This window comes from Pantherophis guttatus, chromosome 2, assembly GCF_059756535.1.
Source record: "Pantherophis guttatus breed Tessera chromosome 2, ASM5975653v1, whole genome shotgun sequence".
NCBI lineage: Eukaryota > Metazoa > Chordata > Lepidosauria > Squamata > Colubridae > Pantherophis > Pantherophis guttatus.
Genome location: NC_142064.1, coordinates 69,907,358 through 69,922,556, shown reverse-complemented (window position 1 = coordinate 69,922,556; position 15,199 = coordinate 69,907,358). Strand labels below are relative to the sequence as shown.

Genomic DNA, 15,199 nt, shown 5'->3' with positions numbered 1-15,199 from the left:
AGTCTAAAATGGAAGAAATTCAAGATAAATTGGACAATAGAATTCAAAAAATTGAAAATGATTTGACAAACACTCAGGATAATAGCTTAGAAGAAAAACCTAAAATGGATGCTGATCAAAAGTATGATAATGCAGAAAATCTGCAACAGAAGATTGAAAAAGAGATTTTAATGGTACAATATAATTTCACAGAATATGCGATAAGATTAAGAGGTTTGCAGGAAAATAATAGAGATGATTTAAGGAAAATATCTTCTGAATTTCTAGCTGGGATTCTAAAGGTTCAACCTGACGAAGTGTTTTGTAGGATCGACAGAGTTTATCGAATCAACTCCTGGATTGCCAAGCAAAGGCAATTGCCTAGAGATGTGGTGATTTATTTACAGATAAAGAAATTAGGAATAATATCGTACAAAATTCCTTCAATTCTAATTTGCAATTGTATGGAAGAAAGATTTGGATTTACAAGGAACTCCCACCTAAGATATTGATGGAAAGGAAGAAATTTGGTTTTCTGGTGAATGAGTTAAAAAAGAGAAATATCTCATACAGGTGGGACGCCCCAGTTGGTATTATATTTAGATACCAAGGAGAAAGATATCAGCTAAATACTGTTGAAAGAGCGGAAGAATTTTATCAAAATAGGTTGAAAATGAACTTAACATCTTCAGGTATAATACAGGATAAGCAGAAGGAGCCGGAAATAAAGGTAAAATATCGAATTACAGAGATTGTACCAGATGAATTGCCTTTGGATTTATTGGATACCCCAGCTGGACTATCTACAAATTTGAGAGAAGAGGCATCTAATCTTAATGTGATGACTTATCAAGGCAAGGATAAACATGGAAACCAATTAGGGGATATACAAGGGATAAAAAAGAAACATGAGATACAAAAGCAAAACCAACAAGACCAATCTACAAAGCAGAATAAAAATCGACCAGATGATACACATTTTGTAGAAAGGGAACCAGGATGGAAACCAAACCCACAAAAAGAAAAGAAAAAAAGAAATAGGTGGCATAAAAATAGAAATTTCTAAATCAGGCAACAGTGAAGCCAGTGATTTTAAAATATGAACGATTATGTGTAAACACAGAAGAGGCGACGTATTGGTTAATATCATCCTGAGGTTTGTGGCAGATCTCTGCATGGCCATAATCTGGGGACGTGAAATGAGCCTTAAACTGATGGATTTGAATTATCCATTTTGGAATTTCTTTTTGTGTTGATAAACATATTATATTATCTTGAATCACAAGGCAAGAGAATTATGCTGGGGCATGCAGAAGATCGGGTTGTTACCCACTACGATGATGGGAATTAATAATCCTGATGAAACCCACAATTATTACTATATGGAATATAATTATAATGTCACTCGGGTGGTTGTTTTTACTTTTATACATATAAGAAGATATTTACTACTGATGGGGGCAGATATGATTGAAGATCCTGAATAAACTGTTGCACCAGTAAGCTATGTTACCCGATTATGGATGTTGGTTCTACCAATCCAGTGGAAAGACCTCAAAGAAGATACTATATGGATTATAAATTTAAAGTCATTGTCTTTTCTTTTTTTTTATTTAGATATAATGGAAAATATAGACATATATTTTTAAGTAGTGTGGGCAGTGAATCAAAGATGTTAAGAAATGTTGTGTATGGCAATTTTGCATGATAGTGGGTGAATAAGCTAGTTAGTAGATTGATTAGTCTAAGAAAAGGGATTTTTAAGTGTTATATTTAGGGGAGTGGAGGAAATGGATAGAGTGGAATAAATGTTAAACTAGACTTTATGGGGAAGGCCGCTTTGAAATGTTATAGTAATATATATAGAAGATTAAATGTTAAAGTAGGATTTATCGTATAGTTTTAAAGTGGAGAAGTTATTCTATAATGTCATAGTATAATGTCTTTTTTTCCCCCTTTCTTTTCTCTTTTCTGATATGTATGGATAAAGGGGGATGTTATAATATTAATAATATTTTTAGTAAGTAAAGGTCAATATCTAGAGGAGGGAGTAAGTAATCTGTTATGAATTAGGTTTTTTTTTGTTATGAAGAAGTCACAGGGGGGGATGGGTGGGGAGGGGGGGTTAGGGAGGGGGAGGGAGAGGGGAAAAAAAGGGGGAAAAATTTGTATTTGAAAACTTTTTCAATAAAAAAAAAAAAGAAACAACAGCTCATGTCCTACCGTACTGTACCTTCTATAAGGACTCGTGGACCTATCTCTTAACACCTCACCTGGGAAACACTGATTTCTGTTACGTACAATTGCTGTTGTAGGATCAGTCTGATATAGTTTGTTTGAATGTAGCTAAATTTTGTTATTCTGTCTTCAAATTTAGGCAGACTTTGACTGCCCTATACCACCAATTGTTAAATATCTTGTGTTTTTTATTTTATTTTATTTTATTTTTTAAATGCTTCTTATTTGTAACGCTGGTCTGTGACTGTAATAAAAATGACTACTATTACTACAATTTAAAAAGTACCCATCTCAGAATGACTACAGGTCTTAACAGTGTTTGCCACCTGCACTTCGAAGTAAGAAATTAGGTTTTATGAAGCAACAACATGATGAAAACACATCAGTGGAAACTAGGAAAAGCGAGGATATAGTACATATTGGGGATATTGCATTCAATGGAGAAATAGCATTTAAAATGATAAACAACATGGAGAGGAAAGCAGTAAAGGCATGTTAAGCATTCAGAAAGCAATAAAAAAGGTGATGAAGAAGAAAGGAGCAATCATTGAAGAAATGGCATTCAACAACAAAAAAGAATTTCAGCAGTATTAAGGGAAGACTAGTGACTGATTTCTTGGGGATCAGTGATGAGACAGTCGGTAGAAGGCAGTTTTTAGGAAAGGGGAAATATACTCTCTACGATGTAGAATTAGAGATCTTGAGGTAAATACCTTAGCTTTAGGAATCAGGAATTCAGGAGGAGAAGGAGGGAAAAAGAAAAGGATACTGAAAGGCTAGCATGTATGTGAAAAACTGATGCAGTGTGGTGGGGAGGAAAAGAGAGAAGGTAGAAAAGAGTGGTTGGAGAAGAAAATCTGTAAGCAAAGAAAAATGGTAGGGTTGGGAAAGGAAGGATGAAGGTGCATCTTCGTTCTACATCATCCTGGTTCTTGAGGATTTATGGTACCCGGAACATTCAGAAATTAATGGAAGGAACATGAGGGTAGAGTGGAAGAAAAGTAGAAGTCTCAAAGCTCTTTGGCCTATCTTTGGGTGATCAGCAGTTCTCCTTGGAAGACACTACTGAAGCAATGGAGAGAAAGACTGAAAAATTACCTTCTCTTACCTTCTCTCTCTGGCTGTCCACAAAGTCAGGGATTTTATACTGTGCTACCTGAGGTGGTTATTCAGAGGGGCTCTTGAGTCATCCCTTCATCAAGGTCTTCCCAATTCTGATTGTCTTTAAATGGTTTTTAAAATATTAACTTATGTACACCATATGGTGGTCAGCATAGATGAGATTTGTAATCCAGTCAAACTTCCAGCAAGAAGTCTACATTATTGCTCTATCTCCCCGCAGTTCACATTTTATCACAGTAGGCAACATTGACATTAAACCCAAGCAAATATGTAAGAAGTCTTACTACCCTGTACTTTTTATAGGGACTTGCATGCTGCGTTAATTGATTTTCTCATTAAAAGAATTCCCAAGTAGAGATGAAGATAGTATCCCGGTATATCTCTTCTTCTCCAAGGGCTTTTGCTACTTAAGTGTTAACACATTTTGCCTAGAAGCTATTATCCAACATGGCCAAGCCCTTTTAAAATGTTTTTTTTTTAATTTTATTTTCTTAAAGGTAAGGGGGGATTTTATTGGGTTTTTTTAGAGAAACAATTAAAAAAATAAACAACTAAAAAACAAAAAAGAGTAAAATACAAATAAGTAAACAGATTCTAATATGTCATGGTGATTACGATTTTCTAATATATCCTTAATTATGTATGCATTATTGAATATAATTTGGGGAGAGGGAGTTGTTATGTGGTTTTGGTTGTTTGCTAAATGTGTGGTGTGCTTTTTTCTTTTTCCCTTTCAGGACTCAAAGCGAGGATTTGGTATTGCAGTTTCCGGTGGCAGAGACAACCCTCATTTTGAAAATGGTGAAACATCCATAGTTGTCTCTGATGTCCTTGCAGGTGGCCCAGCTGATGGATTACTTCAGTAAGTAAGCTTCTTTACCTTAACCTCTTCCTCTTTTGTCACATTGATAATTTATTTATAAAAACAAATGTATTTCTGAACTTTGGCCTTCCAAGTATTTGCCCATACAAATGTAGCTATTTATTTTATTTTTTACTGAAATCATGATCAATCTGGCTACCACCCAATTCTCCTTACCTTTATCAGAGCTTTACAATAGATGATTTTAAATTTGGGGAAGAATTTATTGTTCTACCGTAGAAGACAGCATTCAGGAACATCTGGCTGTTTCTGGGTTTCTTCAGAGAATAACATAATACAAAAATAAACCTTTTGGAGATGATGATGATGATGATACAATATTTCTCATTGTAGCCAAAGAAAAGAAATGGGAAAATGCCATTACTGTATTCTCATGTTTGGTTTCATGGTTATTATTGTTTGGTTCATAAATTTAGTTCTTCAACATTGCTTACATCACTAAATAGTATTTGTATTAAACTACATGCAGTAATCAGCTATGATTCCTGTAATGAAAGAGAATGTATATGGAGTCCTTGGTGCTCTTTAAATTTGGTGGTTTTCTTGCAGACATTTAATTGCCAAACTAGGTGACATCATTGGTGCGCTGATGATGAAACATCTACAAGAAAATCACCAAGCTCAGAGAATACCAAGGATCCCATAATTCAACACTCAGCTGTGAATATTCTTTTCTATCAGTAGAAAGTATATATTTGTAAGCAAAACCCAATAGGATCAGTGCAATTCTGCTATAGGTCCACGTGCCCAAAACAGGGAAACGTTTACACTGTTTCTCTATAGTGTTTCTTGGGTATTAAAGGCCAAAGGGGACAATCTGGGAGTAGTACAGGACTAAACAGCTGTATGAGGTTTTTTCCTATATGGACACTTGCAGTTGTGGCAGAATTAGCAGATCCCCATGTTTTCAACCAGAATAGAATTAATTTGGTCCTATTTTTTTTAAAAAAAATAATTATTCACTTCTTTTCCAGAGAGAATGACAGAGTTATTATGGTTAATGGCACACCCATGGAAAATGTGGCCCATGCATTTGCTGTGCAGCAACTAAGAAAAAGTGGGAAAACTGCTGTCATTGTAAGTTTATTATTATTTATTTGTGAAAGAGAGAGACCAGAGAGAACGCCAGTTTGGCCTAGTGGTTAAGGTGCTGGCCTAGAAACCAGGAAACTCTGAGTTCTAGTCCTACCTTAGGCATAAAAGCCTTATGAGTGACTTTGGGCCAGAACATCTGTCGTTAAGCAATGCAGTCATTAAGTGATTCGGGCCTGATTTCATAACCCTTTTCTCATATCGTTAAATGAATCATGTAATCATTATGTGAATCCAGCTTCCCCCATCTTTGCTTGTTAGAAGCCTCTTGGGGAAGTCACAAATGGAGATCATGTGACTCTGGGACACTGCAGCCTTCATTAATACATGCTAATTGCCAACCACCCAAATTTTGTTCGCACAACTATGGGGACAATGTAGCCATTGTAAATGCAAGAACCAGTCATAAGTCAATTTTTCCAGCACTGTCATAACTTCTAATGGTCATTAAGCAAATGTTTGTAAGTCAAGGACTACCTATATAAAATGATTGACTCCTTTTTAAAAAGGCAACCTTGTTCTTATATCCTGTAAATAGGTTGTGAAAAGACCACGTAAGGTACAAGTCCCCGCAGTTCAGCGAAGTCCATCCCTTGACTACGACTACAGAGCTTTCGAAGCCGTGGATGATCGGGCAGAGTTTGACGGTCGAAGCACTCGAAGTGAAAGGAGTTGGCACAGCGGAAATGCAGGCCGTAGTCAGAGCTGGGGAGACAATCTTGACAGGGGCTACAGAATGGCCCCCAATAAAGGGCGCAACCACAGCAGAGAACGCAGCTCCAGTCGAGATCGAAGCCGGGGCCGTAGCATGGATAGAGAGAGAAGCTTGGACCGTGAATACCAACGGCCCCGAAGCAGAGGGCGGAGCGTTGATCGATATGATACCTATGATTATGGGTATGATGGAGGCAGGAGTCTACCAAGAGATTATGACTGGCAATCCCGTCCTGACCCTCAGCGTGGGAGGGAAACAAAGAGTGGTAGCAAAGATAGGCTGAGCACCCACAGTCCTGCCTCTGACCCATACGACTGTAGAACACAGGAAGAGCCTGTTAGTATTCTTCTCACAAAAAGCAAATCGAATGAAGGCAAGTTCTAAAATACAGGTTGAAGAAATGTGTCCTCTTGCCTTTTGTTTTGTTGTCTTACTGTCATTGATGCAAAAACCAATTGATGTTTTACCATTTTTTCTTCTTCTAAAAAAGACAACCTGTAACTTACAAAGAGAGATATTGCCAAGTTGTAGTTGCATATGGATCTGGAGGGCACCATGTAGGAATTGCCAGTGGGGGGCAGTAGTGTGCCTGGTGATGTGTTCCTTGTTCTTCCTCTACCTAATTTTATAGGAATTTAGCATGGTACAGAGTAGACCTCAGTCATGATTTCCAGCAATGTCTGTGAGTCATTTGTAGATACGACCCTAAATATTTTTGTAGAAAATAAAACAGTGGATAGCTGCTGGCCAGTGATCTTTAATCAGCTATATCCGATCCTGCAACCATTTTACCTGAAGGCCCATATTGGGCTCTCAAATTTCCAAATGTGCTCCCTGATTCCGAAAATGTAGAGATTTCCAGGATATAGGATATTCATTCATTAGCGTTAAATTATTGTAAAGTGCCTACGTATTTTAAACTTTAATTGGCACATGTGTTTACATAAATGAATAAAGAGATATCGGATAGATATTTAACTTTCCCCTTTGAGACTTAGAAATATTTCTAACCATAAAGGAGGAGACATGTTTTGCTTTGCTTTGCTTTGCTTTGCTTTGCTTTGCTTTGCTTTGCTTTGCTTTGCTTTGCTTCGCTTCGCTTCGCTTCGCTTCGCTTCGCTTCGCTTCGCTTCGCTTCGCTTCGCTTCGCTTGCATTGCTAGTTTGGATAGATCAGTCTCAAAATAAATTATTTCCACAATAAAGTGGAATATAAGAAAACCTGCCACCTTTTATGTTATTAATAGGTTGAGATTTGTTTGCTTAATATCTCTTTTTGGATGCATCCTGGGGATATATTCATAAATCTGCAAAAAAAGTTCAAATTCTGAATGAAGCAAAATTGAATTTAGCATGCTATATTTAAAGAGAGGGAGAGAGAGAAACTCTTGTACATAATTTTTCTCAGATTATATGGAATAAATAGTGTCTTGAAATCAGAGACTGTCCCTTAAGTAGCCATCCAGTTATCTTTGGAATCCAGAAGCACTGAGAAGTCAAGTTCTTAGGTGGAAAGGTTGAAAATGCCTAAAGAAAAGATAAAAAGATAATTTAGAGGCAGTATGATAATCATCATCAGAAACATGAAATAACTGCCATATAAATTTATTCTCTGTACTTTGGAGAGATAAAGAACTGTATTGTAGATTCACATTTACAAGAAAATGCATGTAACCAACTGTGAGAAAGATGGTTCTGATAATAGAAACAGTTGATAATGGAATAAACAATCTGAATAGGCAAACTATCTTTTGTTCATCAAATACTTTTCAACAAAGGCTGGATGGAATGTATTCTCCTGCATTAGAAAATTAGATTAGATGATCTGGTGATACAATCCCATTGAAATTCTGTCTGAATTTCAATATATACTAGATCATTGCAATATTGAAAGTTCATAACATACTATCCAGTAAACTGTGCCTATGCAAATTGTTTTTTGAGTATAATCTACCAACTCTATCTGGTGCCTGCTTGAATTATGATAGTTAACCTCTTTGTGAGTCCCAGAATAGCCAAATTTAACTTGTAGACTATCTTTGATTTATAGATCATAAGTTACACCCTCAGTCTAAAATGTGGGAATTGCAAGAACAAAAAGCTTCTGGTCAAAAAACTGATAGATCCTTCTTAAAAACAAAAGTTGGAAATTGCTAGTATGCAATATGTTTATTCGATAAATTGCAAAACTCTGTCTTCCTATTCTTCTTGCAGAATATGGCCTGCGGCTTGGAAGTCAGATTTTTATCAAAGAAATGACTAGTACTGGCCTGGCAACAAAGGATGGCAATTTGCATGAAGGGGACATCATTCTCAAAGTATGTGATTGTACAAACAAACATTAATTTCTTAGTGGGGATGTAAAAACATATAACCTTGTTGTTTTAATTGCCTGTTTGCAAATACTGGGTGGAAACTCTTTGAACTTCAGATATAAATCAATCTGCTTGTTTTACACATTCAGATCAATGGTACAGTGACGGAGAATCTGTCCTTATCAGATGCTAGAAAACTGATTGAGAAATCAAGAGGAAAACTCCAGTTGGTTGTTATGAGAGACAGAAGACAAACTCTAATTAACATTCCTACCATGCAGGACAGCGAGTCAGAAATGGAAGGTAAGAGGTTGAAAACAAAGCCAAATACACTTTTTAAACTGTTAAAAATATTTTAATGGTTTTCAAAAGAGCTATAAGCAACATCTATGTGTAGAACGTTGCATCCTAAATAGATCTAAAAGTATGTCCATATGCAAAATCTTTGTGTTTGTTGTGTGGAAAAACAACAGCAATCTCTTAATCATGACCAGATTTTTGAGGCATGGGATGTGAGCAAGTTTCTGGGCCTCAAGCTAAGACAATAATGAGCCCTTCAGGAATCGGCTATAGAACAGATATGTTTCATATCACGTTCTATTTTTCCATGTTGTTCATAGCTTCTGTCCCTGATACTGGGGAGGCAAATACCTCTAAATAAGGCTATTGTCTATCCCATGCTATTTCATAGATATCAGTTTTCTTCCATATTCACATACGCAGTAAATGCTCATAATTGTTGGCAGGAATTCATGGCTCAGGCAAACAATATCAGGCGTACCTTACCCAGTTTTCCTAAAAAAGCTGGAATCTTGAAGTGGATAGCTCCTTTCCATATGATTCGAAAGCAGGGCTAAAAAAAAAAAAAAATCTAAGGTTGCTTCTGGTGACAGGAAATATTTTCTTCCCAGTTCTGAGGTCATCCTTATAATTTGTTTGGCCTCAGAGGACCTCTGAGAGAAAAGAAGACTGGTGACATTATTATGTTTGCATAACGGATGGAGATTTATCAAGTTTAATTCGCTTTTGATGGGCTTTAAAGCAAAAGGAATGCCTTAAAGCAGGGGACCCCAACCTCTGGGCCATGCCCCATTAGGAACTGAGCCCTACAAGCGGCGGGCAAGCGGGTCAGTGCATGAAACTCCAGTTGCGCAAGCAGTGGGTGTGCACGCTCGTGCGCAAAGCTCTATTAGCGCTGAACCATCTCTCCTCTGCCTGCCGCCATCACTGGCACTGGTCTGCAGAGCTGGAAAGGTTGGATACCACTGCCTTAAAGTTTAAAGGAAATCAAGTGCTTTAAGGTGCCAGGTGACTGCTATAAAGTTTAGAATATAAACCTTTCTCCTTAATCCTCCATAATCCTGATTTCTGGGTCAAAACAGTGCTAGGGGCCATGTGTGGCATATATCCCCGGATTGTGCATACTTGAAAGGACCTTACTTCCTCTCCCTATCTTTGGATATGTCCCAGAATATCAAGAGATAGATATCTATTTTGGCCTAAGGCTTCAAGAGAAGAATGCTGCCTTACTGCTCTAGTGACTTCCAAGATAACTACACAATAAGAAGTGACAATCTGGATATTTCCATTTCCCCGGAAGCTACTACTACAGCGGCTTTCAAGTGATTGGTCATAATTTTTATGCCAGCCCTAAGGATTGCCACAGATTATCTGATGCTACTATTTTTTCAAAGGCTTCATCTGAATGAGGCTTATTGAATGACATCTTTCAAAGAAAAGCTAAAAAATCTCTATCCTAAGTTTAGATCTGTTTGGTAAGCAAAGTTACAATGGTTTAATTTTCTGCCTGGAGTGTTTGGTTTCCTAGTAGGACTACCTCATAACATCAGCTTTCTTTAATTTCAGTAAGTATTTTTTGCTGTCATGCTTAAAAGAAGAAAGCCTTTTATTATGCATGCACGTCAACAAACATTAAAATTACAGAAGGCGGTAACTTTTCCAGACTCTGCACTATGTTCTCCCAACAGATATTTCAGAAATAGAGTCCAACAGATCTTGCTCACCTCAGGATGACAGAAGACTGCATCACTCTGATGTGGAGTACCATTCTTCAAATGAAAAGCTAAAGGAAAAATTGAGGTGAAATGTATACCGTACTGTCATTTACTTTTTGTTATGACACAAAATCTTTGATTTGTTCTTAACAGTGTCTGATTTTTGTATTAAGTGCAAAAGAAGACCCAACCAATAGACTTTCCAAGATGGGAGCAATGCCCACCCCTTTTCGATCAACTGTGGATTCCACAGCTGCTTTAATACCAGAGACAAATAGTCACGTGAAATACCAAGATGATCTGCCAGGTTAGTGCTGCTTTCTTTTGAGTTCCTTTGGATTCAGTAACAAGGCATCCTGGTTTCCATTATGTAGTATTGAATAATACTATGAATCACTAATCAAATTGCGTAAAATTGAATAATAGGAGTCCACTTTTCTCCTGCTTCAGGCAGTTGAACCCTCTAAGCTACTCTCATAAGTTGGAGTCCTTCAGTGCAAAAAGCCACAACCAATCAGATCATTTTTAGTGTATTTATTTCTATTGTGCTATTTTTATCATTATCATGGTTACCTATGATAACGCACCCCAAAAGACTCTGGGTGGCTTATGGCAGTGGCTCCAGGGGTGAAATGCTCCAGGTGACCCATCGTAGAAATTTGTAGAAGAAACAGTCTGTAAATGGAGGGAAAAAGTCAGGAGTGAAATCTACTTACTTTCCTTACCGGTTCGAAAGCACACGCAGGTGCGCGCGCAGACCTTCTGTGAATGCGCAGAAGGTAAAAAACACATTACTTCCTGGTTAAAACCAGGAAGTAATGACGGGCGGGTGGGTGGAGCTTTGCTCCGCCATCGCTACCGGACAGGTGGGTTCTACTTACCTTTACTACCGGTTCACAACGGGGCCGTACATACGCGCTTGCTTCGCTCGCGCACGTATGCACTCTTCTGCACAAGCACAGAAGCTTCTGCGCATGTGCAGAAGGATTCTGATGATGTTGGGGTTGGTGGGCAGAGCCTCCCGCCGGTTTTACTACTGGTTTGATAGAATCAGTGCGAACCGGAGGCAACCCACCACTGCTACCAGATCGCCGAACCACCAGCCAAGATCGCTACTGGACCGGGCAATCCGGTCTGATCCAGGAGCATTTCACACCTGGAAAAAGTTATTATTAAAGCAAAAGAGCATTAAGTAAAATTAATATTGATCGAGTACACACATTATGTTAAGCCAAAATATAATTTATTTTTGCCTTATTATAGTCTATAAATTCAGTCAATTGTGCTTTATCAAAATAAACTGTGGTTAAAATGTCTTAGTCTAATAAAAATGTCTTAGTCTAATATGCAAACCAATTTATATAGTGGTTTATAGTAGAATAGAATATATTTTTGAGATTTCCTTTGAGATGTTAAGGCATATAATATTAGAGGTTGAATAAAAATATGGGATGGGTGCCATAAATTTTCTTTTGATGTGCTACAGGATTATGATTTTGCTGCATCTTTAGAAATTACTGCAAATAGAAAAAGTATTCAATTTTGTGGAATTGCATACTTAATAAATAAAAGTTCAGCTATAGTGTATGTTACCTTACATATTCTATATTTACTAGGAGCAAAGACACAGATATTAATACTAATTATTTTAAGTAAAATGTACTGAATATCTTATATATTGTTTTTTACTATTGAGGACTAAAGTAGAAGCAGATTCTTAAGTTTGTTTATTTTTTAATTTATATATATGCAGTTGTACATTCAAAACCAGCAACAAGAATATTTCTTCAGCCAAGTCCTGAGGACCAAGCAATATATGGGTATGAATTTTTAACTTTTATGACTATTGTTTTGATTTATTATAAACCTTGCTGTTTTAAATAATTGTAATAATGGAAAAAATGTTTTATTAAACAAAACACAATTTGGCATTGCCAAAATGATATTCATACAAAGACAGATGTAATACTACTTTCAATACATCTTGTCATGTACTAATATGCAAAATCAAACTAAAACATTTGAGCTCTAAATACCCTATTTCAAGAATAAAATGGCAGTTCTAATTTCATCGGAAGTGAAGTGTTTTAAAACTCTTCTGATTACACTAAACTCAAAACAGCTCTAAATATGATTAAAATGCTTCTGGTTAGGTCAGAATGTTTCTAGTAAGATTGAAACAAGTGATTCTGCAATCAGAACAGGAGTTTCAAACTTGAAGGAGGATTAGAGTGGAAGGAATATAAATTTTTTAAAAAATCCTTCCTCATTCCTATGGGTGATATGTGTCTTTCTTAATCTTGGATCTTTTACCAGAGGGAGCCCTGGGAGTTTGAGAATCTTAGCTGTTCCTAGCATTGCATTCTTTTGTACAGAGAGCTCTGATGTTCCTGGAATCTGTTGAAACTATTCTCCAAGCTTAGGAGTCATAGCCCCAAGTGCTTCTTCCACTACTGGGTAGGAGTGGGACCACTCTTGGAACCAGCAGTGGGATCACTCCTGGGACTACTTTGGCCTTTAGTTTCCACATCTTCTCTACTTCCTCCTTGAGGCCACTTCTCCAGTTTCTCATACTCCTTTTTCCTATTGTTGCTGTATCATTCAGTATCTATCTATTACTTCCACTGTCTTCTGGTCCTTATCTACTATCACAGTGTCTGGTTGATTGGCCAGTACTTGTTTGTCGTTCTGGATCTGGAAGTTCCACATGATCTTAGCTTCTTATTCTCCATGATCTGTGGAATCTGCCACCTAGATTCGGGAGGGTCTGGCCCATGTACTGTGCAAAAGTTTCTGTTTACCGGTAAATGCTTGAGGGTTGACTGTTGCTAGTTTATCCATGATTCTATGCCTCACATCAATTGCCATGCTCTCTAATGCAGAGGGTGGCATTGTTATTTCATCTTCAGGTCTTGGATGCATCTTCTGGGTCTTTGTGATTCACAAATGATGTGTAGTTGGTCTACCTGAAGTTGTGAGAACAGATTCCTCTTTGCTATGTTGAAGCATTGGGTTATTAGCTGCTTCTCAGTTAGTGTGGATGTTGGTTTTCTGTCCATTCATAGTTCCCTCACACATTTCATATCCCCTCTCATTAGGACTAATGTTGTAGTAGCATTTCATCAATTCCACAGTCTCTTATCTCATCCTTAGTTTGTTCCAGTAGCCCATTTGTCAGATTGTTTTGGCTTCCAACATCTGATGCAGACTTTGTTAACCTGGGTGATGTCTGAACCAACATGACTCTTTTAAGTTTGTGTCACTCATATCCGAGGTAGGCAGGTGAAGCATTAGGGCTTTTGCCCAAGAACCCCTACTGGTAAGGTAAGTACCAGCTGGGAGTTGACCTCTAGTCTACCGTGTCAAAGGCAGCACTCTAACCACTACACCTTCCCCTTGTGAATTCTGGGAGTTGAACTTAAACTTGCTAAGAGTGAGAAACACTGCTATGGAAATTATTTATAGCCTATTATATTTTAAATTGAAATAAATAATACCCATTGTTTTCTCTTTTTAAGTCCCGATACAAAAATGGTGCAGTTCAGGAAAGGAGATAGTGTGGGTCTCCGGTTGGCTGGTGGGAATGATGTAGGAATATTTGTTGCTGGAATTCAAGAAGGGACCTCAGCAGAACAGGAAGGCCTGCAGGAGGGAGATCAAATTCTTAAGGTTTGCATGCCTAATTATTTTCCATTTAAAATATATTATTTTAAGCAACTTAACTGAAAAAAAATATCCCTGATATTTATAATTATGAAATTGACTTTTAGGAAATCTGTTTAGTGGTATGGTTGAGATAAATATTTATTTTATTTCTTTCAATTTTCTTATGAAAGAAAAAAAATCCCCTTGTCACAAAAATTCCCTTGCGTTTCTGTGCTCTCTATTATAATTAACAGATTATAATCTATTGATTAATGTCAGTATTTCTGAATAACCTAGCTTAAATGTAAGACTTTGTTTTTAAGGAAAGCATGCTGAATAACATTGATTGTGATTTCCAATATTATAATGGAATATGTGAAATCACTCAGGTAAATTCTCTATTTTTCTGTAGGCTTTTTCAATCTTGTGCCTTACAGATGTAATTCTCATAACCTGGTTACTGAAAGCTGCAGTAATGTAAAACATAAACCACTAAAAAGTATCCTATGGTTACCTAAAATTGCAGTATATAAAAAAACCTGAAAGAAATACTAAAGCTGTGTATGGTTCCTTTGCACCAGGTAAACAGTCAAGACTTTAGAGGTATTATTCGAGAGGATGCTGTTCTGTACCTACTAGAAATTCCTAAAGGTGATACTGTGACAATTTTGGCTCAGAGCAAATATGATGGTATGTATGAATATGTAATTTGTAAAAGTATAGCATGTTTATAATGTGCTGCTTTAATATATTTAATATATTTTAATATATTTTCTTGTTTCATCTTTTGTTCTGTTTATATCTACTGATGTTTATCATATTCTAAACTAATGTTTATTAGTTACAATAATGTAAGTTTTCTGATAAACTTCCAAGTTTTTAAGATAGCTAAGTGATTCTTTGTTAATTTGCATAGTTGTTAAAAGTATTATTTACCTTGGTGCTAAAAAGAGATATCTCCAATTTTTGAAACGACAAAAATATCCAGTGATCAAAAACATTTTATTATTCCACAGACAAAAGTTAGCAAGACCAACTTCTTTGTTTAAACTATTGCTATTATAAATTTACGGAAAACATCTGCTAATATATATGATTCCTTTTAAAATATGAGCCATTGGTGGTAGGATACAGCATGTTGAAATTCAGAAATTGATTTCTGTGTAATATATGGAAAAAAAATAGTGTCTTGTGTG

At 36.7% G+C, this 15,199-nt stretch overlaps 1 protein-coding gene across 3 annotated transcripts in view; it reads left to right on the top strand.

Annotated features, from left to right (window-relative positions):
• TJP2 (tight junction protein 2) overlaps nucleotides 1–15,199 on the top strand; it is an 89,643-nt gene that overhangs the window by 62,708 nt on the left and 11,736 nt on the right. For all 3 annotated transcript variants that reach the window (XM_034410272.3, XM_060690534.2, XM_034410271.3), the window contains 10 exons: nucleotides 4,077–4,201; nucleotides 5,197–5,299; nucleotides 5,853–6,402; nucleotides 8,243–8,346; nucleotides 8,493–8,646; nucleotides 10,332–10,443; nucleotides 10,532–10,665; nucleotides 12,112–12,178; nucleotides 13,877–14,027; nucleotides 14,585–14,693. In XM_034410272.3, coding sequence (XP_034266163.2) covers nucleotides 4,077–4,201; nucleotides 5,197–5,299; nucleotides 5,853–6,402; nucleotides 8,243–8,346; nucleotides 8,493–8,646; nucleotides 10,332–10,443; nucleotides 10,532–10,665; nucleotides 12,112–12,178; nucleotides 13,877–14,027; nucleotides 14,585–14,693 — 1,609 coding nt within the window. The remainder of the gene's footprint in view (nucleotides 1–4,076; nucleotides 4,202–5,196; nucleotides 5,300–5,852; nucleotides 6,403–8,242; nucleotides 8,347–8,492; nucleotides 8,647–10,331; nucleotides 10,444–10,531; nucleotides 10,666–12,111; nucleotides 12,179–13,876; nucleotides 14,028–14,584; nucleotides 14,694–15,199) is intronic.